This window comes from Mizuhopecten yessoensis, unplaced genomic scaffold (assembly GCF_002113885.1).
Source record: "Mizuhopecten yessoensis strain PY_sf001 unplaced genomic scaffold, ASM211388v2 scaffold4411, whole genome shotgun sequence".
NCBI classification, from domain to species: Eukaryota; Metazoa; Mollusca; class Bivalvia; order Pectinida; family Pectinidae; genus Mizuhopecten; species Mizuhopecten yessoensis.
The window spans coordinates 635090-659950 of NW_018405533.1; the positions used below are offsets into that span (position 1 = coordinate 635090).

General features: G+C 34.1%; 1 protein-coding gene across 1 annotated transcript; it reads left to right on the top strand.

Annotated features, from left to right (window-relative positions):
* The first annotated feature begins 1514 nt into the window (after nucleotides 1-1514).
* LOC110449000 (mucin-2-like) lies at nucleotides 1515-23524 on the top strand. The gene is made up of 17 exons (XM_021495572.1): nucleotides 1515-1548; nucleotides 6893-7101; nucleotides 7844-7939; nucleotides 9086-9227; nucleotides 10076-10205; nucleotides 11488-11581; nucleotides 12573-12656; nucleotides 13825-13975; nucleotides 15468-15506; nucleotides 16086-16191; nucleotides 17692-17859; nucleotides 19273-19417; nucleotides 19987-20100; nucleotides 20826-20883; nucleotides 21322-22263; nucleotides 22490-22578; nucleotides 22740-23524. The coding sequence occupies exons 1-17, from the start codon at nucleotides 1515-1517 to the stop codon at nucleotides 22755-22757; spliced, it is 2619 nt and encodes an 872-aa protein (XP_021351247.1). The 3' UTR covers nucleotides 22758-23524.
* Nucleotides 23525-24861: the final 1337 nt, after the last annotated feature.

The following is a 24861-nucleotide window of genomic DNA, read 5'->3' on the forward strand; positions in this document are numbered from 1 at the left end:
CCTTGATACTTTTTTTCTTTACAAAATAACACTTTGGCTATCGGACAGATCAGAATGCTTTTAGAGTCAAGCATGATGTCGAATAAAAACTTCCTATGCGAGAGTAAAAAAATATTATAGATAATATGAATTATTTACATTAAAAATAGCCACATTATATGTATTTCCGGGTCACTGTTTAATATTGTATCAAGGTAACAACCACATTCATTTCCCTTATGGACAGAGTAAGGGAAATACTCGTTTTCAATGACTTTGAGGAATAAAAACCATCTTTGATACAGTAAACGTATTTTGGTGGTAGCATTATTTAAGCGCATTTGAGATTTGAATAAGGATAACGTAAATTAAATCTTCTGTGTATCGCCTTCTATTGATCATTATGTACACACATTTATATATACATGTAAGTTAATCGGTTAAAATTTTATCAGGCGCTTAAATAAGTACTTCCATACGTATTTGTTAATATGATGTTGCTTTCAACCAATTTTACGCATGCCTTTTCTAACAAAACGAGTATGATTTGTGATTTTTTACGGTGTTAAGGTGAACTTTATAATTACCGACTGATAAATGAACCAATATGCTTGTCACCTCTATCCTAGAATCCGTCAATCTGCAGATTTTCAACGAACATGGTACATTACCCGAATTTCAAAACACGCTCTGGCAAATCAATACCATGAAGATTTGTGTGAAGAGACATCATTAATGGACATGCAGCTATTGAAAACAAACACAGAAAAGGAGTACCCAGGTATTCGACAATGAGTCCATTTTACTCCCTGTCCAGACAAGTTGAGTAGACAGTGAGTCAGATTTACCCGTACCCAGTTATTCGACAATGAGTCCATTTTACTCCCCTCCCACAGGCAGTCTGACTCGTGATCAAAGTTTTCACCCGTGCTATTGCTTTCTCAACACAACTGGCCAATGTTCTGAAATCAAGATCGATATAGGTAATATGTATTGCATTACGTATGTCCTGTTTTTCCTTGTATCGGTGAACATTTTTAATCTTGTGTTTATTGTTTTTCACTTTCGGTAACATTATTAAAATAAAGCATTACCCTGTCAACTTTGTATGTTACAAGTGGCGTAGAATTTTGTTTTCATTTTACCACTATTTAGTTAGTGTGGCGTAACCAAACTAGCTGGGTTTAAATATATAGCTTGATTGACGAATTGTGATTACCCTTTTTATTCCGTCATTTTATGTGTATTCGACTAAATGGTACAGTTGTGTTAGAATGTTTAATTCCGTAGTCACGGATGACTGAGCACGATCGAAGGTAGATACCTATTAGGTCACACCTGTTAGTTCATACCGTACCATAGGTAGCGTAACTGGCAGTTACCTGTCTGTTGGTGTTCATCTTCTGTTGGATATTAAGTTTTATAAAAACATGATGTTTATATGAATATCTGACCGAGTTAACAAACATACTATGGAAAGAAAAATTGTCGTTTTAATTCTCGCTTCAACATTTTTCGGATTCTTCTCACAAGTAATGTGTGAAGAAGCTGCCACAACGGACTACGAAGGTATGTATACAGATCAAGATGCATGTTCAAAATATTTGAATTTAATCTTCATGTAGTTCATCTCATACCTGAAAACAATTACTTAACTATATAAATTGTATTTTGAAAATATTTTTAGATGTTATGAAAATGGTTGATCTTCGTTTACTCTTCATGTTATACTGTCAAAGTTCGATGTTTCCAAATTAACCGGACCATTTAGAAAAAATGAAACGACGAGACTTCGACTAAATAATGTTGAACCTCTTAGAGATCTCGTATTTACTGCATGAGTTGTTAAATGACGGAACACAAGGAACGATATTCAATTTGAAATTAATATTAAAATAACTTTGGACATTTCAATGTTCTTGCACATATACATGTAGTTGGTTATACTTTTCAACGATTACCTAACGATCGGATCTTGATTGTAGTTCATACTAGCGACGAATTTAACTCGTAAAAATTCGATTAATGAATAGAATATCAGTAGTGTTATATCAGGAGAAAAAACGAACTTTGCCGAAAATTCGAAACATCGAGAAATTCGAATCTTCGAAGTACGATTCATGGTAGTTTGCCTTTATTACGTGATAACGGTATGTAGTATAAAGTACGAGTAGTTTGGTACATTCACAATGTGTTATAATCTTATTCTTAATTGTTTACCTTACACAAGATAAATCGGCAGGTGGGCCTACGCAGCACGTGTTAGACGAGGCAACACCAGCACATGTTATCAGGAATAATAAAACGTACTCTGGCGACTTTTTAATAAGTCTCGCTATTGTTCAAATTGCAAATCAAAACATTTTCCATTTTAGTTTACAGCATGATAGCAAATTATTTCCAATTGCGAAAAAAACATTTAATAATCTATGTGTGTAATGCATTGGTATACAGCTAACAGTCGACACATATTTGTTATTCTAGTCATATTTGGGTTTCCGCACCACCAAAACCGGATTGACCATAGCTGTTAATAGAATATAAAACACAAACAAACCAAACAATCAGCATGTTTACCAATCAGAGTCGTTTCCTGTATGCATGATGTTTTCTTTTAATATGCCAGTGGTTAATAAAAAAGGATATAGAATTAAAGAAACAATAGAAAAGACGAAGGAAACCGATATAAAATGGAGGTGAAACTGTCTGCTTCGGATTAATAACGTTTTCATTTATTAATAATGCAATGCTGCGTTTTTGAAAATTCAGTTAGTATCATAGAATGGAGATATATAGGTATACACAAAATGCATTTGTAAGCTAGATATTACTTATTTATGAAATGCCATGACCGATTGATTTCAAGATACTTGGCTGAAAAGATGCACGTAACATACAGGCCTCCCCTGTGTGCAAGATGTATGCGTGTAGTGTCTGCGTGTGTGTTTTGAGAGGCTGTCATATGTTCGTGTTTGTCTCCTTGTGATAGCATGGAACTGATGCCGACCTTTTAGTGCTACCTCACTGAAACATACTGCCGAAGACTCCCGGCAGGATACCCCAACCGGTCACATTATACTGTCTACGGGCGAACAAGTCGTCCCACTCCTACATGTCTTAGCGTTAAGCAGGAGTAGAAACTACCAAAGCCTTCCTCGCAGGGGCGAACGTTCAACTAAAGGCCAGAAGTGAGGCATTGTTAAGGGAGACATTAGGAAGAAGAAAGTTGTTTAGAAAGAAGAGAAAAGATAAGATCCCGAATTTAGTCGCCTCTTACGATTATGCAATGGGGGCATCAGGTACAATTCTTACGTCCTACCTGCAGGGTAAATTTCAAATAGAATAATTTGTAAAATGTGTAAACTATGACCGTGTTAGTATGCAAAAGAGATAGCTGTGGTCAACAAGGTTACAGCAAAGCTCAAATATCCACCGGTGGATTTTACGACCTTGTATCTTGAAATATGAACGTAACAGAAACACATTTGATTGCATTAGGACAAAACAGGAAGGTTGGTTTGCTGTTTTACATCATCCAAATCTTCTCACTTTTAAATGTAAGGAGGCTCCACCTTTTCGCAATTAACCAGCGGAATTCGTTGAAACTTTCACGCAATAGTTATGCAAATAGGTAGAGGTGATTTTATGAAAATTTAAGCATTCCGATAGACTGGGGATGTTTTTATTATATTTCATTTTTTGTGTGTTGCATTGTTCGGAACAATAACACCAATACAAAAATGAAAACAAGTTTGCTATCTAACTCTACAAATATTTTAGTTATCGCAAAATATATCAAACACGTAACATAAAATGCTTTTTCGTGAATGGATAAAAGTGATTATCTACAAGCTAAAAATCAAGACACAAAGTTTTATACAAAAATAGAGGAAAATTGAATAAAATATACACAATGGCTTTATTAATAATTTATTTTACATTTTACAATCGCTTTGATCATGATTAGTGTTGTCTTCGTTTAAAAATATCGGCACTTTTTGCAGAGGGAACAAATTTACATAGTAACAGTTATCTCTTTTAAAAAATATTTAAAATGACGGAAAAGAAATAAAATTATGATATCAAAGGTTAATTTTATTGTTCTTTTATGGAACCAAATTACTCTCAATCATGTAAACTTTGGACTTCATTCCACAGCCCGCTATTGCATTGTATATTTTCTTGTAATGCACATATGTAGCTGGAGGCTATCTTATGGTATGCCGTTCTCACTTGCACATATGCATTTTCATAGGGATCTTAATATATTTACTTTTTTAACAGAGTCGTGTATTGCATTTTTAAAAACGATTTACTCGACAGAGCGCAACTCGCTTAAGCTAGTTTTTTCATCATTTATTGAATATTTTTTCTGAAATTTAGAGTGCATGTACCTCAATTATGTTTGAGAATTATTGGAGGAGGATTTTTTTTTGTGACAGGGATTGTTTAATGCTAACAGAATTCATTATTGAATTTGATATACAGTTTGGTGTGGCAGCCATATTGGAATGACCTTAACATCGCAAATCGTAACGACTTCGAGCTTGAGAACTGGCGTAAGCACGTGATATGCACATGTGAGACGCATCAGTCCGCATTCTATGCGATTGATATATGACCTTCTTGAAGTCGTCTGGTCTCATGTCAGTGTCTTCCCGTGAGTCAACTTATCTCTTTGTATCGGAAGTTTTATTTCTAAAGTACGTGTGATTACCGGGTGTTAACATATCGTCACGCACGTGTACTATTGTTTACACGGTGTTACTGTGATTTACACTACGGCATTTTAATAACCGTTACGCAAAACGGAAAAGACGACACGAAAAATGCGACAAGAAAAACATGTGTATAACGAAGGGTGGGAAGGCCTGAATATATACTTCTATTTGCAGAAGAACATCAAATGTAAATGATCTTTATTAAAACATAACATCAGACAGAGTGATTATGTTAAGACTTGTTTGCAAAGGTTTTTTCCTTGACAGAAAGCTGAAATAGTTCAGTCACAATGTTTTGTATAACGACAATGTATATACAGTATAGCTATTTGAAATGTTTTTCTGCCATCTTTAGAACCCCTCAGTCACTCCCATTCCAGCACCAATATAAAAAAAAAATGGTACCATTGGGTATACTAGTCTCACTGCCCCTGTGCGAGACAATTGTATGGTAGTCAGGTGTGAAGGATCAGTGTATGATAACAACTTTAACTGTTAAACAAATATTTATTGTAAAACATGTACTGTTAGCTCAGTACATTGGCTTCATCAAATACTGACTTTGATGATGGCATTGCAACAGCAGAGAGTGAACTTTGTGTCTTTAGCGTAACAGAGTGATGATGCTGTTGGTGCAAGCTTAAGTAATCCAGATGCTCTAGGTGTTCGATGACGTTTGCATGTACTTCGTGTCAAAGTCTCTCGTGGCCATAAAATATACAACGTTGCAACGTAGGTTGGAGTCTACAGTTCAATGATCAGAGCTTTTTATTAAATGTTTCATCCAATGCTTGGTGGAATGGCCGACACGACGGCATTCCACGCAGGCGTCCGGAGTTCGATTCCCAAAGTCGTCGTACGTATGGAATATTCAGAGAAAGTGTATTTCTTCTGCCTACACAACTCCAACAAACCGGATGGAATATAAAATGGTCTAGGGTGGGTGTTGCGGTATCTGTACTGTATCGTTCAAGTGAGGTGGCCCTTTAAAGGATCCTTCGGGAAGCCGATATAAACATAACACTACTTACCTCTGGGCACACACATAGGCATAGAAGTAATAATTAGCTCCTGCAAAATCTTCAAAAATGAATTTATTAATGTGTTATTTAATGTGTATGTTAATTGTATTGGTTGTGTACATTGTATATCTATATATTCTAGCTAGACAGGATGCTATATCAAATGTTGTATATTAATTTATTTTATATTTATTTGTCGTGAAAATTTTTCCTATATGTACAATTTACTGTTCATGATATTTGCGTTTGTGTAAGACCGCACTAAATGATAAAAATGTTAAGTAGGAGTTTAAAAAACAAACTATCGAGTTTGAGGACTTTTTATTATATCGAACAGTACCTTGGTCTACATTATGTAATACTTTGGTACCGGGAAAAATTACAAAAACAGCAACACCATTAGCGTAAATTTCGTAATATCAAGAGCTCCCGAAGCTCGTTAAATAAGACCTTGATTTTGTTGTATTAAGTGTTAATATGTTAGTCCAAGCAGATGACTTCCCCATAACACTGGATTTAGAAACAGGTCGTGTTTTTTTTTAAATATGTGCTTTGTAAATAGATGTCTGCGATCAGGCCTTAATGTTAAACCAATGTCTATTATATTGCCATTAAATTGTTAAGAAATTAGTCGTACAATCTACGTTAAGGAATTATCTGTTGTAAAAAGAAGACAAAGAATAACATGTAACTTACGGTGATCGATTTGTGCGATTTCTTTGTTGCGTCTTTTTAGTAACGTTTAATTCTCGTTGTTATGACTTTTCCGGGCAAAAAGATGAATGAAAGAGAATTGAGGTTTGATCATTTTCGCTTTTCAGGTCGAATAGACAATATTAATCAGTTTTTATCTTGAAAGGGCGAACATATGATACAACAAGATTTGAGGTTACGTAATTCTCGTCATTTCGGGGAGAACAGACGAAACAACAAAATGGCACATATCCCCCAACGTACTAACAACAGTGTACCTGTTTTCTATAGTGTATCACCGATTATGTATAAAACCAATTACCATACAAGTCGTTTTATATTCACTGCTGGTTAACTCTTAATCTTGTGTACATTGTAAGTAACCAGGTATGTTTTGTATTGAAAATATTACGGTATATATAATACAAAAATACAATATATTAATATCCTATGACATTTGTTTTGTTTTTGTTTTAGTCACGGTGGACATACGTCATAGATATCAACGTTTCACAAGATTTAAAAGATCAGCTGTGGTATTTCCCAAAGAACTTGATGCAATATTTAAAGTACATGAAACCAATGTACTACTTAGACTTAAGCGAGCGGAGCAAATTCGTTCCAATGTCCCGATATACATGCAAATAGATGGAAGAATACGAAAAATAAAGGTTCCGGAAAGACAGGTAGGAGAGTTGTCATGTTTCTCCCTGATAATATAGCTTTATGACAAGTGTTATTACACCCAGTTTCCGAAATTATACAATTAATCATTCCTTTTTTTAAATAACAACTTTTGTACTAAGATTAAGCAACATTGCAAATTGGAAGTTTGATTCAAAAACGAATGGAATATATATAACCTAGCGTTGACTTGATTGAATTGATCGTACGACTTTAAAATAAAGCTGTTTGTTTTCTTCTTTTGCTCGATTTGCCCTTGTTCATAATTCTACTATTCAGGGCCTTTCTATATTACAAAACTGAGTAAGAGGCATAACCCAAAGCTCTGAGTCACTGCAGCAGACGACAACAATAATACAAAGACCCTATGATTCTTACTTTTGGACAAAATGAGAAAAAAACGAAATGAGAAAAAAAAGTAGTGTTCAAAAGCATATTCAAACTAATACTCGGTAAAACCGGGACAAAATATGAAAAAAGAACTTATAACAAGACATGGGGACAATTGAATAAGTACTAAGAAAATAAGACCAGGTGTTCTAGAAGGGTAGGCGTCTTCGGCTTCAATGACGACGCCCGCCATGTATAACTATATCAAATCCAAGTAATTCCACGTCAATATTAAACACGAGGAATCAAATAACCGAATGTTCCCACGATAAAGGTAATAAATGTATATGAATTTTATTATCGGACACGCCATCAATTCCCGTTACCATGCTTATGCGTCTTGTCTCATTACAGCATCATGTCTTTTACCAAGATGTTAGACATCTTGCGTCCGTATCTGTTCAGTGCCTACGGTTCGACCAAGAGAATAGCACGTGCAGACATCAGATGGTTAGTAAAATTCATCATCATCATCATCATCATCATCATCATCATAACCATCATCATCAGCAGCAGCATCAGCATCAGCATCAGCATCATTACAATCAACATCATCATAATCCTCGTCGTTGTCGCAGGTCCTCATCATCATATGTCCAATAAGTGAGTGTTTAGTCGTTTAACATGGTGTAAATGGTACTTAATGCCAACTAATTGTATTGGCGTTTTCCAAGCGCGCTTGTAGTGTGTACTATAGTTTTATTTACGTGATAATTATAACCAAGACGAAGGATTCCACGACACTGTGAATGACATAGCAAATAAAAATAACAAACTCAAAGCTGTTTTAATACGAATCAGATATTTCTGTTGTTTTATTTCTGTGCTTATACAATATCACGTCATATGATTCCGACGGTTGCGAGGACGTCAAACCCAATAAAACATATATAAATAAACATTAATACAATATCATAAAGAGTTTACCTTGAGTAAGGTTAAAGTAAAACTGATTTTTGTTTGGCACAGACGTTTCAGGACATTTTTGCATTATCGTCTCGTTGACCTCTTCCAAAAGAAATCTACACATAGAAACTTGTAAATTATGTGATCGTTATTTTAAGTTGGAACTGTTCGATAACGTCAACGCACAGTTAAATAGGTTAAAATCAGTGCTTACAACCAGGTAATAGTTAATGATTAGGTAGCTCGGACTGTAGTATCTCGACCAGTTAAAGGTTTAGACTGCAGGTTACACGAATTTGATGGTGTCGGGAGAGAGATATACAACATTATTGGTAGCAGTGTGAGATTGAATTTGCCTGATGCTTACAATTAAAACAAAAGATATACATATAGGTTTATTTTTATGTTAACTCTTAGAATTGTAATAGCGTAATATGAAAAGTTCGTAATCTTTTTAACTGTATTTCTGTATTACATTTAGTGTTTTACAAGGCTCTATAATAAAAAAATTCGTTGGCTTTGTGTCACATTTTAATGCAATACACCATGAATAACATGCTTTTAACGCTAGCAAAATAAGCTGAAACAAACATCTTATAGATAAATCCTATAAAGAACAACCGGCACCTAGGAAATCATTGTTGGGGTATAATATTCAGGTGTCTGTCATGTTTGATTTTTCCTTTACAGTCTGGACAATTACTGATCCACGGAAAACAACATACCATAGAACCATTGTCGGCTAACTTATCATCCCCTCTGGGTCCTAATCAACACAGAGTTGAACTTGTACAGACTAAAGTTGATTTTACTTCCGATTACATATACCCAGGTAGGTCAGTGATATAGGCCCAAGTAAGTCCGTTATACATACACAGATAAGTCAATTATATATATACATACCCAAGTAAGTTAATTATACATACACAGGTAAGTCAGTTAAAGGTATACATACCCAGTTGTTCAATACTGATAAGTAACATTTTTGTAGTATTTCAATCTCGTCAAAAATACCATTTATTGAGTAGGTAATTAAACTGTGTCAAAGTGTCTGAAGGAGTGACGGCATTTGAACATGGTACTGTAGAATTTGTCTGACGTATCATGAAGATTTTCCTGTATTGATTTGTGTTGTTATGAGAATAGTTGCACTATATCCAGCATTTCTTTTAACATCGTAGTCGTTTAAGTAGTGCGGAGGAATATGACCTGATTCCCACGGTGACAAGGCTAATGTACCTGTTTACTGCACACATGCGATATCTTTTATTGGGCGGCAATATTGCACGAGAAACGTTCTGTATCATATAATAAAGAAACCCATTGTGCAGCATTTCTATTTAAGTATTATCAAATTTACCCACAAGCGTAGCCTTTGCTATTCCGTAAAATTATTTTAAATATAAAAACAGGTACTGAGGGAAACACAGCCGAGAATAGGGAAGTGAGAATACAAAACGGTTTCATCCCAAGCATTGCAATTGGGGCTGTAAATGTTCACAATGGGCTACATGAGGCGCCTCTTACAATAACGTTCAGTGGGAATTTATATACCTTTCCTTTCCCCGAACATGCACGAATTTATTACATGTACAGAATATGTCTTTCTTCGTCATTGATTAAGAAATGATTTGTCTAACACATCAAGCCTAATGTACATTCGACATTTTAAATTTACAGATAATTTCGACTTCACGAAACAAAGGCGAATGGTGGAGAACATGACCAACCATATGGGACGATTCCGTCGACAATCGATCGCCTACCTCGTTGAAATTCTATCAGTGATAGATTACCCCATTTATAACTAGTAGGTACTCCCGTTATCGTTGTATGCAATCTTGTATTCTAACACCAAGTACAGTTGCTTAAAGCAGCGCTTATTTTCTAAAATAAAACCTTCACAGAATTTGAATGTGGGTTTACAATTTTAGATTTGTTGCTTTCTGGTGATAAGTTTGAATAATCAAAAAACTTAGTTTCACCAAAGTACCTCTGCCTATTTTTTGTCATTAATTGGATACTATCTGGTGACTTCCCTTTATTAACGTTATTCTTTGGTAGCACAATATGTACATGGATTTCCACATAAAATTTGTTTATTCGTTTGTTAGTTAGTTAGTTTGTTTGTTTGTTCGGGCTTCACGACCCCTCGATAAAAGAAAGCATTCTGGGCTTCAAGTGTCAAAAAGGAACTGAAAGGTCAATTTGGAAAAAATGGTTCTATCAAAATATCAATGCACATATAATGCTAACACTGTATTCTATTATAATTGCCTATTTCCTGTATGTTCTTAATAATATGTGCCACAGGAAGTGTTTTAAAAATAACATGAATTTCTTTATACAAAATACATTTTTGTCTTTATAAATAAAACAAATTAGCTAAAGTTAACGTGAATTGAAAAACCAGAAGTTAATAGATGTTGAATATGATAGGAACATTGACACCCATTAATACTTAATCAGCAAAAATGTTTTATACTATACTGTTACAAGTTAATTATAGCTTTGTTGGACTGACGCTATCTTTATTCAACCGGACGTAATGACAGTAATTATATAGTGTATTATATAAAGTGTTAACATGAAACATAATTTGTCGTCTGATAGTGAAATTTGTAACGTCATTTTGCGACATTGCAACTAGACGCCATGTTTACTCTTTTCAAGATTTACCATTGCATTTGAAATCATCCAATATGATTGGTAATTGTCTATACATATAACTGTCTTGTTAGAGGGTCCATATAAAAACCTATGTTATGTTTCATCGCTCGGATACCTTAACAAATATTGAAGTAAGTTATGGTCATAATGAAACACACTGTCCTATGATGCTCAGAGGCATATGAAATTGACCATTTTCTTTATAAATAAACATGTAGAGAGATCTTTGAGACAGTTATACTCGAAGTTCAAAGTTTACAAGAAATACATTCGTTTGTTTTTGTATTATCGTCCTCGTAACAGCCAAGTGAGTCACGTGAGGACGGATACTTCGGTGACACCGAAATGTTTTAGAGTTATCTACTGATTATTAACTAAAAGTATTGTTTTCACTACCAAGCATTATAACCGTTTTTCGACAGTTGGTTAACTGCCAGTACAGAAACGGGGGACGCTGACAAATCGGCGGACGCCATTGAACAGATTTGGTTCCTCCAAGCGCATCTCTTCAATGCGGTATGTATAAATTGTAATTCAAAGACTCGGTCCTGGTCACAACAAACTAAGTCAAATTAAATATAGTAAGTGTAAATGCGTTTTCGACCAAATGTCAATTTTATTGTGTTGATTATTTTGTCAGTGATCTGATTAATCATCACCAGATGTCTTTCTTAACTTCATAATTATAGAGAGATATTTCGTATTAAAATTTCGATATTTAGCGAGCGAGTTGTATATAAAAAAAACAGGTTTTGAACAGCCAGGGCTGAAAAAAACATATAATCTTGATTTTATTTCGGAGGTTATAGGGTATATACTGAAGAAAATTAACATCAAAATAAGATTTGATATTCTTTGCAATCGATATCAAAGGAAAAACAATCCTTTAATTTGCATAGTTAATTACCTTTTCTTCTTTTCTCATAAAACAATTTATTTTACACAACATACAAACTTGCGCTGTACATTTAAAAGTTAGAACTACAACTAACAGTGCGTGATACGACTTCATCACTGTTGGAGTAGTCTTTATTTAAGGTTATACAATATAACCTGAAAAAGTCTATCATTGGGGGAATAGTCAAAATTAAATCATTCATGGATATGACTTTGTATCCCTAAGGTCATCTTTATCATATCATATTAGTTGTAGAAATATCATTTTCAACAAAAATTAAAATTTTCAAATAAAAAATAATAAGCAAACTGATATCAAGTATCATGATTTCTCATCAACTGATAAAATCTATATTATTTCGTACCCACGAACAACTGACATGGCATATCGTGACTAATTACTATCATGGTGTTTTGTAGTTAATATAACCTACACTGTTATACACTAGTAGCACTATCATAGTTTAGTGTTAGTCTAACCACAGTTGGTAGAGTCGGTAGAGTTGGACAGTGAAACAGCTGAATCACTGGGCAATTTTATAAAAAATAAATAGGAAGTGTTCCAAAACAAACTAACTTGATTAACTTTTAATTAATGTCTGTGTTTCAGATGGATGTCCGATACCAGAGTATCTCACAGCACACTTCAGCTTACACTATTACTCCTGTATTCGCCGGTCTCTATATAGCTGATGTAAGTAATATAAAACAGTTTAACACTATATCATAATATCAGTATATAGCGATGTTTGGTTTGGTTTTATAGAGTTAACGTCCTATCAACACCTATGGTCATTTCTAAACATTTTCTACAGGTAAGTATGGATTATGATTTTTTACACAACCAATAATGAAAGTGACTGAGTACATACCGTACTAGTCATCGAAACGTCACAAAGAAACTCATATTGGTTGTGTTAAAAGAACTTTTCATAAGCTATGGTCATGGTGAAAGGCGAGTGAGCTATTCACTGCGCCTATTGTTGATTACCGATCTCAAAGTAAAATAGTCTGGAGGTTATTCGTGATGCCTTTTCTTTTTTTGGCGTATAATCATTTCCAAATGTTGTCTTTTCACGCCGAGTTCTGATTAAGATGTGACTGTATCCTGTAAATGATTTGTTTTGGTTATAACTTAAAATTTTGTTTATTTCATGGATATAAAAACAATCGACACAATAAACCACATTAATAAAATGATAATAACCGTGTCTTAGCTTTAATGTGCAAATAAAGAACGTATAACTCTTTGACATATCTATGTTTATTTGAAACATTGGGAATAAAACGGGCTTTGCTAACTAGTAAAAGGCATATTTGTTGTGTTTATTAGCAATATTTTTGGTCAAATTGTGTACATTGACAATTTTTACATTATAACTGTTCTTGACAATGAAATGCAGTATTCATCGTACTATACATTATACGAATGATGACTACCATTGTTTATTGGATTTAATTTGATTCAAATTAAACAAAGTGAGAGTCTGAAGACCAATTGGACGTCATTTAAAAGCCTATACGGGAACCTTTATGGAAACATGAAGTTATTGATTTTTCTAAAAGAATGCAATGAAGTATATACATTGATCTTATTGGCGAAAAGGTAAAAAAAATAATCCGGACTTAAATCCGCTATTCGACTGTAAAGTACAGAGAAGACTATTCTGCTCAAATCGATTTGTTGTTTTAAAAATAGTAGCATCTTTGAACGAGATTACTGTAATGAACTGTATGTACACATTATAATTGCGGTTTGAATTTGTATTTTTCTGTCGTGCTTTTTTTTAGAGCAATACGGATATATGGTTTCCGCTAATCAATTAAAACATATTGTAACGACTGCATTGTTGTTCGTTAAGGATCCTACACTATCCCCGTGGACGGAGGACAACAAGGTTACCGCATCTCCCAGGGACCAGGTAGACGCTCTCGTAAGTCTTCAAGCTTTCAACACCTGGCGTGGTACTGCCACAGGCCTGCCCGAATTTGACCATGCAATGGCATTTACTGGTTAAGTATTTTATACACGTGTATTTCATGTCAGTTATAAAGGTTTATGACGTTATAGATGATGAAATGACGTACATGGGTAGTTGCGCGCGCGTTTAATGCAAATAATATATGTCATCTTGTATTATCACTATTTTGTTATGATTTGGATATATCCGGCAGTTTGCCAATAGACAAATCGAATATTTCAAGGCATGTCTGTAAATCTTCATAGACGATTTAGCAGAGTTATAATTATATCCACTTGAAAAACAGAGTGTGTCGCGTTTAGTCGCCTTTCTGTATTAAGTGGACAAACCTCAGCCTGTACATTCTATGTGAAATACTGTAGGTTAATGTAACCAAACTGTAGATATTGATTATGAAGACAATTATTCTGCATGAATTAACCATATGTTACCATGTTCTGTTCTTAATATTTTTTTAATGTATGAGTTAGAAATGAGAATCATCTTTCCAAAAATAAGATTTATCCATTTTCTAAATGTTTATCTGATGTTTTAGAAATTAAAGTGTCTTTATCTGGATTGTAAATCAGATGTTAGGACGGAAAGCATTGTATCTTTAGTGATTCGTATAAAAAAAGGGAATGTTGGAATTGTTTAAAGCTTACAAATGCACACGGAACTATCAAAATTATCCTGAAAAATTAATCAGTAGAGTTATCAAAAGGTTGTTTTAATAGGACAAAGACGATTTTTTTCACTTATCTCTTAAAAGATAATTGATCAGAAACCGGTAGTTATCGACATGCAGACTTAAATGGCATGTTACATTGAACAAACCGGGACTTGATCCAACTATACTTCTTTGGACTTGATCCAACAATACTTCTTTGGACTTGATCCAACTATACTTCTTTTGACTTGATCCAACTATACTTCTTTTGACTTGATCCAACTATACTTCTTTTGACTTGATCCAACTGTACCTCTTTTGACTTGATCCAACTATACTTCTTTTGACTTGATCCAACTATACTTTTTTTGACTTGATCCAACTATACTTCTTTTGACTTGATCCAACTATACTTCTTTGGTAGTTGTGACCTTTTCGGTGTTAAATATTTAAACAAAGTACTTCATTTGAAGAACATTTAATACAGTAGTATGGAACCATCACAAAAGTTTATGCTGATATACATTGATTGTTAAAACTTTTCAAGAAAATATTCTGCTGTTCTTATCCTTTGTCTGATTCAATCGTGAAATCTCTTTGCAGACTAAACAGCTCATTTGCGACAATGATGTTGTTTTAGAAGAAATGCAACTATTGGTTTAATTAGTTTAATAAACTAATCAAATAAAATTATGAATATTTTCAGTTGGATATTTTTTGTTTGTACTTGATATTTGGTAAACTGTTTATGACACTCGGTACATTTGTAACGAACGTAAGTATGCTGTCACGGTTCTATGTAGACGGCATTCAAAATAACCGGGGTTTAATTTTGTTTCCGTTTGGATATTGTTTCATATTGTTTGCCTTTTCAGGTACGACTTGACTTATTTAAGTTCGACAAGTAATGCAGGTACGTTACAACAATTGTTTTGTTAAGACGTCTTAATGTTTTTCTGATATTTTATGCTTAACCCTAACCCTAACCTTAACCCTCGGTGAGTTTGTATCTAAAGGTTCAAAACAGAAACTAAAAAGACTGATTGAATACGTTATCTCAATTAAAGAGGCTTATTTCAAGAATATACTTAAATAAAAAATATCACGGGTACTCATACCATAACGGGCCTAGTAGCTCCCCTTGTGTCAGTGTAGGCGTACATGGAAATTGTTAGCGCACGTCGGTTGTCTTTGTATTTTTTGTAATTTTTCACCGTTATGTTACAATGTATTTTTTTTGTATTGTTTTATTGTTATATCACAGCTTGCGCACGTCGATTGTCTTTGTATGTTTTTTTAATAATATGTAACTGTGTTAGCGTACGTCCGTTGTCTTTGTATCGTCTTACTTTGAATGTTATAGGTTATGCGAACGTCGTTAGTTCGTAATGTTTCAGAATTATTGGAAGTAGGTTGTTTGTAACGTTTTACTATTGTTTAAGGGTAAACGCACGTCGAAGGTCGGAGTACCTTTTTATGGGCTATGTTACAGGGCTGGCTTATGTTGGAGGCCTGTGTGGTTCAAACGCTGTTTCGATATCTGAAGATCATTTCGACCCAGTGTTTGCGATAGTAGCATCCCACGAGTTAGGACACAAGTGAGTTGTAAAACTTTCTTATGATTTCCAACTATACAGTTTTGTATATCATTTTGTGGTGGCACTGTGGTAAGTTGCTTTTAAAATTCTAAAATCACAAAATATATCCATTTCACTCTTTCTTCTCAATGGCATTCATTTAATGAGTTTGGAAAACGATCACTTAATGTAATCTTGAAAGATTTTCTTTAAAATGTTAGATGACACACATTTTTGTCTGTATCCTCATTGGCTGGATTTTTATCATAACGAGGTCGGTATGTTGTGATTTTGACTCGGTATCTTTTTGGGGTTTATTTTAACATCAGGTCAAAAATATTTTTGTGACGTCATTCAATTGTACCGTTATAATGCACTCTGGCAAATGCAGAACTTTTGTCCTTACATTTTCTCATGCATTCCGCCTTGATAAATTCTCAAAATATCATTAAGCATCTAATATAACAATGAGAGGAGACTTATATTTCGGTAAATTTGTAGTTATCACTTGCTCACGTCCGTTTTTGTTTCGGTCAGGGTCGATTCTCATGTTTAAATAACCATATATTCACTTCAACACTAGTCCATCATTGATGAAAGTCAGACTTAGGTACCCTGCCATTTTGATTTATTGTTTAATTTTTCATAATAAAATGTTTTCTATCAATAAACATTCACTGTTATCTAGGGATAGAAATTTAACTGAAAAGCAGCTTGAATATTAACCCTTGTAATCATGTGTGCAATTTAAAGACATTCTTCATTTGTTAATAACAACGTTTATTGGCGATAAGATATTCATGTAAAATTTACCAACAAACAATGGCAAGTTCATGTTTTTTCTACAAACTTCACCCGTATTGCAAAATATAAAAACGTGCATTGGACTGGTTTCCTAAGATGAATGAGGGTACATCTTTGTCTGGTACATAATTAAAAAACATGCAAATAAACCAACAAAACAGTTTGCTATTTAACCACCAATTATGCTAAAATTTCTTGCTATCAGGATGTTGCACCGAACTTAGATACCATGAAGATGACTTGAAAAAAATCTGCTAAGCGTTGATTTCCTCAGGAACCCGAGAATGTGTTACAGTTAGACCTTAACTGTTGTGTATGGAGTAGTATTATACTTCTAGGGATTAAGAGGAACTCTCTTTAAAAATAGCCCCCTCCTTCTTCCCCCCCCCCCTAAAAAATAAAGAATAGATAAATAAATAAATGCATAAAAAAATTATCACAAATACTAGTAGAGTGAAAATGTTTCCATGTCGAAAGATCGACCGAGCCTTCTTTTCTCGCATCAGTCATCATATTTCTAGAGGATGAACATAAAAAGCCTTGTCACCGTTGGGAAAATGGATATTTTTTCTTAAAACTTCTAATATCTAGTAAAGATGCTTTATCAGACATGATCTCCGTTTCGTCAAAAAATACAAGCCATTTCGATATTTCAAAATGTTTTTAGTCATACTACCTGTTTTGCAAATTCATGAGGTTGACGTAATCCTGTTACAGTCTAAATTCCAATCACGACCAGGATGGCAATGCTTGTCCATCCGGTACCAGTAACGTGATGGCTCCTAGTTCCGGGCCGAGTACAGACTCCACTACGAATACTAACCATCATGTGTTCTCATCCTGCTCAGTCGCCTACTTCACAGGTTTTATAAACCAGCTCGATACGTAAGTATGGTGATTATCATGTTCGTCCTGTTCGTTCAGAAGTTGTTTTCTTGAACTTTGGCCCATATAAGGGGTCGCATGGTATAAAGAGCATAGTTGTTTTAGTCATTGACTGATTTTTTTCGTATTCGTGAGGGTGACGTAACCCTAATACAGTCTAAACCAGACAGCATGGGTGTTGGAGATTACGATCACAATTTGTTTGTTTTCATGATGCTAAAATTGAATGACTTACACATGTTCATTAATAATAATCGCATGATGTTTCCACTTTATTATCTTCACAAAATCATCCGGCAATCATTGGGCTATGAATGTCATAGGACAGAATGACTAAAATTATCTGGTTCATAGGTTTTTTTCAGTCATACTGCTAGCTTTGTGGTAGTCATGAGGTTGCATACTTTATAAATAAAAATATGACACATTTGTTATCATTGTAAACAACTATAGACATGTACGGTTGTTAAACGAATACTTAAAAAAAAGAAATACTACATGTTAAAACTACTTACAGCTGAGATAAATAAATTATTTTGTTGCAATTGTATTGAACTTGGTATCAAGTTATTCATTGTTGTAATGGCTTATTAATGTTGTTATAAATAAAAATAAAAATGACACGTTGAATTGATTTTATTGGATATTAAGAAATAATCTTTATAAAGTAGTTAATAAGGATCCTACGGGAATGAATATGCAACTACGGCAAACACCCGACCCTCCCAAAAATCAGGATATACAATTTTGTTTCACTTTTGCATGCATCATTCAATAACAACCTATTACACTAGTGTTTCTTTAGTGACAAGAATATCAATTAGACTAGATTAACCATGGTATTAATGTTGGAGATTATAATATGTTTGTTGTCATGATGCTGCAGTGTAATGACTTACAAAAATTTAATATTCCTTGATGCGTTCATCGATCAACAAACACATGGTGTTTCCACTGTATAATCTTCACCAACTCCTCCGGCAATCATTGGACTTTGAATGTCATAGGACAAAATTGCGTTTACTTATATCACTCTACGGTCGTCCAAAACAGATAATGACTATTGACTGTAAATGTATATAAATATATTTGTAAGCTTTTGTCATACAAATATATTACCACATGTTGACAAGATAACGTACCAATACCTTGTTATATTTTAAAAAGTTAATATAGAAAACGCATTCGTTATTAAATTTGGAAACATATTGTAAATATGAAATTTCTACCGTACTGTGTGGTTCCAAATGTAGATTGACATTTTTGTGTTCACTTGCATGCACAAAGCTAAGTTACTGAAAAGTTTCAATGAATACATGAACATTTTTCGTTTGTATTGACCTTGTGTATTTGATCGTGTTCATGCTCTCAGTATATAAAAATAAATATGCAGTAGCAGTGCTTTGTTTACAGAGACAGTAACAATTGTATGACCAGTTTGAGTTCCGGCTATGACCCAACCGCACTTGACCAATTCCTAACCTTGCCAGGAGAGGGTTTCTCTATAGATGACCAGTGCCGTTCTCAGATGGACAGTGAAGAGTCACACATGTGCAGGGTACCCGCTTCTTATACAAACCGGTGTTTATATATAAATATCGACGCATGACTCTCTAGGAGAACCAAACCAAATGTGATCTTACATTTGTTAGATAAATATCAATTTACTTTGTACCTTACTATCAATTAAAAACAATGTTTGTTCATTTTCCATAAATAGATACCATCCACTTCCATTTCTATTTCAAGCTGATATTTCTGGCGTGTGGTTCTACAAATAGAAAGCAAACTACTGTCAGGGTCAAGTAGGGCCTTAAATCGGTGTTACTGTACCCTGAAAGGGACTCTTTGGTATTTTGGCTAATAAAGGGAGATAAACGATCAATAAAGTCTGAAAATAATACATAGTTCAAATATTTTACAAGTATGTCGTTTTGCTTTTAGAGAAAATACAAAAAATCTGATAATGCACTTGAACCTGGGGCACATTCTTCCAGTGGCGCTATTGTGTCCAGTTGTTGTCGGGGCCTATTTACTTTGAGTTCGTTTTATCAATATTTTTGTTTATAAATTTATGTATTTTACTTCCTCCAGTATTTCCGATGGTTTTCTTTTTGTTTGTTTAAGACATTGACCTCCGACCCCGATGCTGTGTGTCAGTATATCTATTGTGCAATCCCAAATGAAAGCAGCTGTCGGACAAAGTTCGTATGGGAGGGAACACAGTGTGGGAACGGAAAGGTGAGTTTGTTTTATGTGCTATATAACGTTACTTTAAGCTTCGCTGCAATATCACGTGCTATTACTTTGTTATGAAAAGCAGGCAACAGGCATTTCATTTGTACTTAATTACACGATAATAATGATAACACAATTGTTCAGTTGTCTTATAGGTGAATCTAATCTTAAATCAAAGCTTTTGAGTTCATGCATTTCATTTGTTAAGTGGTCGAAAAGTGTCGTCACCCAGAAGGCAACAGTGTGTTTTACTTTTGTTTATGTATGTTGTTTTGTTGGAAACGATTTCTAATACTTTGACTATATTCTAACCTAGATGTGCATCAATGGACAATGTGTAACAGACAGCAGAGCAGTACCGTCGTTTTCAGGTGATAATATCCCATATGATAATGATAACATGAGTGTAAGTAGTGTTATGTTAGAGATATTAGTGAGAACTATAAAAAACACTTGTACTCGAGTTCCATTTATCACATAGAATTAAAAGTAAGTTATTTTCTTTTAAACACGTTCAGATCTTGTGACATTATTAATGTCCTCTTAACTAAATCTACTTTAATGAATTTCAAATTGCAAGTCACTTTTGTTTTTAATACATTTCCCTGTGTTATTTATTTTTTATACTTTCAGACACGTGTATTTTTGGCGACGAGCCTGGTATCGTTGCTAATGGATTAAACTGTAGCGAACTTATTGCTATAGCTTCATATGCCTGTTACCCACAGTATGGTTACGAAATTAGATGTTGTGAGTCGTGTGCTCAAGCATACACGTGCGAGTCCGGTGAGTTAAACACTTTTAGTCAGAGGTGTTAGTCGGTGAGTTAAACACTTTTAGTCAGAGGTATTAGTCGGTGATGTTAGACGCATCATAACGTGATATATGACGGTATAAAGTTAGACTTCTGATCTTGTTGTGCCGACGTTACGGTATACATTCAGACTTCTGGCCTCGGTATGCCGACGTGACATTATAAAGTTAGACTTCTGATCTTGTTGTGCCGATGTTACGGTATAAATTTAGAAATAATTATCAGCTTTATTATTCTCTTATTTTGCCGTCACATATACCTTACGCATGCATAGGTTTTCCATGTTACCTTATTGTGTTACCATTACAATAAACAGTCAAGGAATTGAATTGTTTTTAACAATACATTTATTCATCACTTGATTATGTTTCACTTGTTTAATTTGAACTATATTTATCTCTGACATTAAGGTTGTGAGTATGGGGACACGGGGACTGGATGTAACGTTGCAAACTGTCCTTTCTACGATGCAGCAAGTTTATTGCAATGTTGTGGCACTTGTTCCCCGACGCCACTCCAGTGTCCAACATCTACGTCAGTCACTACTACTACTCAACCAACTACAACTACTACTCCAACTACCACAACTACAACTGCAACTACCACAACTGCCACTTCAACTACAACAACTACCACTCCAACTACCACAACTACTATTCCGACTACCACAACTACTACTCCAACTACCACAACTACCACTCCAACAACTACAACTACCACTCCAACTACAACAACTTCCACTCCAACTACCACGACTACCACTCCAACAACTACAACTACCACTCCAATAACCTCAACTACCATTCCAACAACCACAACTACCCTTCCAACTACAACAACTACCACTCCAACTACCACAACTACAACTCCAACTAACACAACTACCACTCCAACTACCACAACTACCACTCCAACTACAATAACTACCATTCCAACTACAACAACTACAGCTCCAACTACAACAACTACCACTCAAACTACAACAACTTCCACTCCAACTACAACAACTACCACTCCAACTACCACAACTACCACTCCAACTACAACAACTACTATTCTAACTATCACAACTACCATTCCAACTTCCACAACTACTATTCCGACTACCACAACTACCACTCCAACAACTACAACTACCACTCCAACTACAACAACTACAACTCCAACTACCACAACTACAATTCCGACTACCACAACTACCACTCCAACAACTACAACAACCATTCCAACTACCACAACTGCAATTCCAAGTACCACATCTATTACTCCAACCACAAACTCCAGTGACGTCAACTCTGTGACCAAACAGGTTTCGTCTAGTGCGGATTTGGGTTTAGCATTGATGGAATTAAGTAAGTCTTGCTTGTATAGTGTATTACACTTAATTTAAACATGAGTTAGGGAGAAGGCTGCAGAATTTCAAGAGATCATTCTTGATATATACGTTAGTAAAATGATATCAATAATTATAATGATATACAAAAACATGGCAAGACATTCTCATATAATAAGTATAAATGCCACTAATAACACAATAAGACATAAGCTCATACTCTTTTATGTTTCTCGGTGTTATAGGTCTCTACATCACCATATCAGCTGTTGGTGTGGTGGGAGCGGGCGTGGCTGGCGTTGTCATTTACAGGTGTGTCAGGTCGACGTCAAAGGTCTGTACATCATAAAACAAGTTAATTTTGTAAATGGGAAGTGTACCTTATTACTTCATTTCTCTGTCGGACAATCCAATTATCAACCATATAACACAAATATATCTTCATTATCATTCCATAGTCATAGTTTATCCTTCATTCGATTCTTTATTTTTAAGGTGACTCCGAAGCCATAGTGGCATGGACAGTGATGTTGTCGTTGACCGAAGAAGGATTTTTTCATGACACGCAAGGAAAGTAAGACAACTCCACCGTCCCTGATGTGAGGAGTTTATTATTATCGTAACCAATTTTCATCCTTTTGTTTTACATAGTTCATTTTGGAATCTACACATCGATTAGTTTACAAATTACTAAAACCATGTTCCTATGGGTAAAGTAGTTCGATGTTGATCCAAGTAGATAACCATGTAAATGGCAGGTTCCTCATAGGTTGTAGTAAACACGACTTTTCTGTAGCAGTTCAGTGAGTCTCTTGTTTCATAGGGGAATGTTCATGATGGTGCCCGTTTTATTTAAGTATCCCCGCGGTTTCTGTTGCCAAATGTTTTACTTGTACATATAATAAGACAGTCTTTCTTTGTTATTAACATGATTTCCTTACTGTTATATGATATTCAAAATATGGTAATGATACAAATTATTTGTAACAAGATACAGCATGCATGTATGTCGACTGTGTGTTACATTTCTAAATCGTTTCTCTTTATATAAACAGAACACATGTTATATGCAAATCGTCTTATCCCACATGTCAATTTACGGTTTGTACATGTATTGATGTAAGCTCACATGCATTCGTATAAGATAATATGTTATGGTGTAAGTCATGTTGTGTTTTCAAAGGGTAATATATATTTTATGCAAGACAATGTGTATATATGTAAGACAAGATGTGTTGAGGAGTGGTAAGTTACACTGATGTAATATAGTATATTGATATAAGATAATATATATAATAAGACTATAATATAAGACTCTTTCATGCCCAATGGTGTAGGATAGGGAAATTCCACTCAAAATTTCATTTGAAAATCCCGAGGGTGGAATTTTCCTATCTTACGAATTCGTCAGCGATATAAAGCATACCCCATATTTGCAAACAATGTTTGCGCAGAAAAAAAAAGTATCTCATCTTTCTAACGTGTACGGTAATTAATTTCATCAAGTTGCCTTTCCCGCATGGCGGCATCTGTGACGTCACGTGACATGAAATGGTTTGTAGGGTCGAAATTTGCTACACCCCTTTCTTACCCTGGACCGATCTATCTTACACACAGTGAAATGAGAGAAATATATATACATTGATGTAAAGCAATACATAGTGAAATATGACAATATGTATATATTGATGTAAAGCAGTACGTAGTGAAATAAGACAATATATATATATTGATGTAAAGCAATACGTAGTGAAATAAGACAATATATATATACATTGATGTAAAGCAATACGTCGTGAAATAAGACAATATATATATTGATGTAAAGCAATACGTAGTGAAATAAGACAATATATATATTGATGTAAAGCAATACGTAGTGAAATAAGACAATATATATATATATTGATGTAAAGCAATACGTAGCGAAATAAGACAATATATATATATTGATGTAAAGCAATACGTAGTGAAATAAGAAAATATATATATATTGATGTAAATAAATACATAGTGAAATAAGACAATATGTATATATTGAGGTAAAGCAATACGTAGTGAAATAAGAAAATATATATATATATTGATGTAAAGCAATACGTAGTGAAATAAGACAATGTATATATATTGATGTAAATCAATACGTAGTGAAATAAGACAATATATATATATTGATGTAAATCAATACATAGTGAAATAAGACAATATGTATATATTGATGTAAAGCAATACGTAGTGAAATAAGACAATATATATATATTGATATAAAGCAATACGTAGTGAAATAAGACAATGTATGTATATTGATATAAAGCAATACGTAGTGAAATAAGACAATGTATATACATTGAAATAAAGCAATACGTAGTGAAATAAGACAACATATATATATTGATGTAAAGCAATACGTAGTGAAATAATACGTAGTGAAATAAGACAATATATATATACTGACGTAAAGCAATACGTAGTGAAATAAGACAATATATATACATTGATGTAAAGCAATACGTAGTGAAATAGTACAATATATATACATTGATATAAAGCAATACGTAGTGAAATAAGACAAGGTATATATATTGATGTAAAGTAATACGTAGTGAAATAATACAAT

Excerpts from the sequence above, each read along its gene's own strand:
- LOC110449000 (XM_021495572.1), top strand. The coding sequence starts at position 1,515 with ATGTGTGAAGAAGCTGCCACAACGGACTACGAAG. Across the intron at positions 1,549-6,892 it reads TGCCACAACGGACTACGAAG|TCACGGTGGACATACGTCAT; the intron begins GTATGTATACAG and ends TTTTTGTTTTAG. Across the intron at positions 22,264-22,489 it reads TTTAGCATTGATGGAATTAA|GTCTCTACATCACCATATCA; the intron begins GTAAGTCTTGCT and ends TCGGTGTTATAG.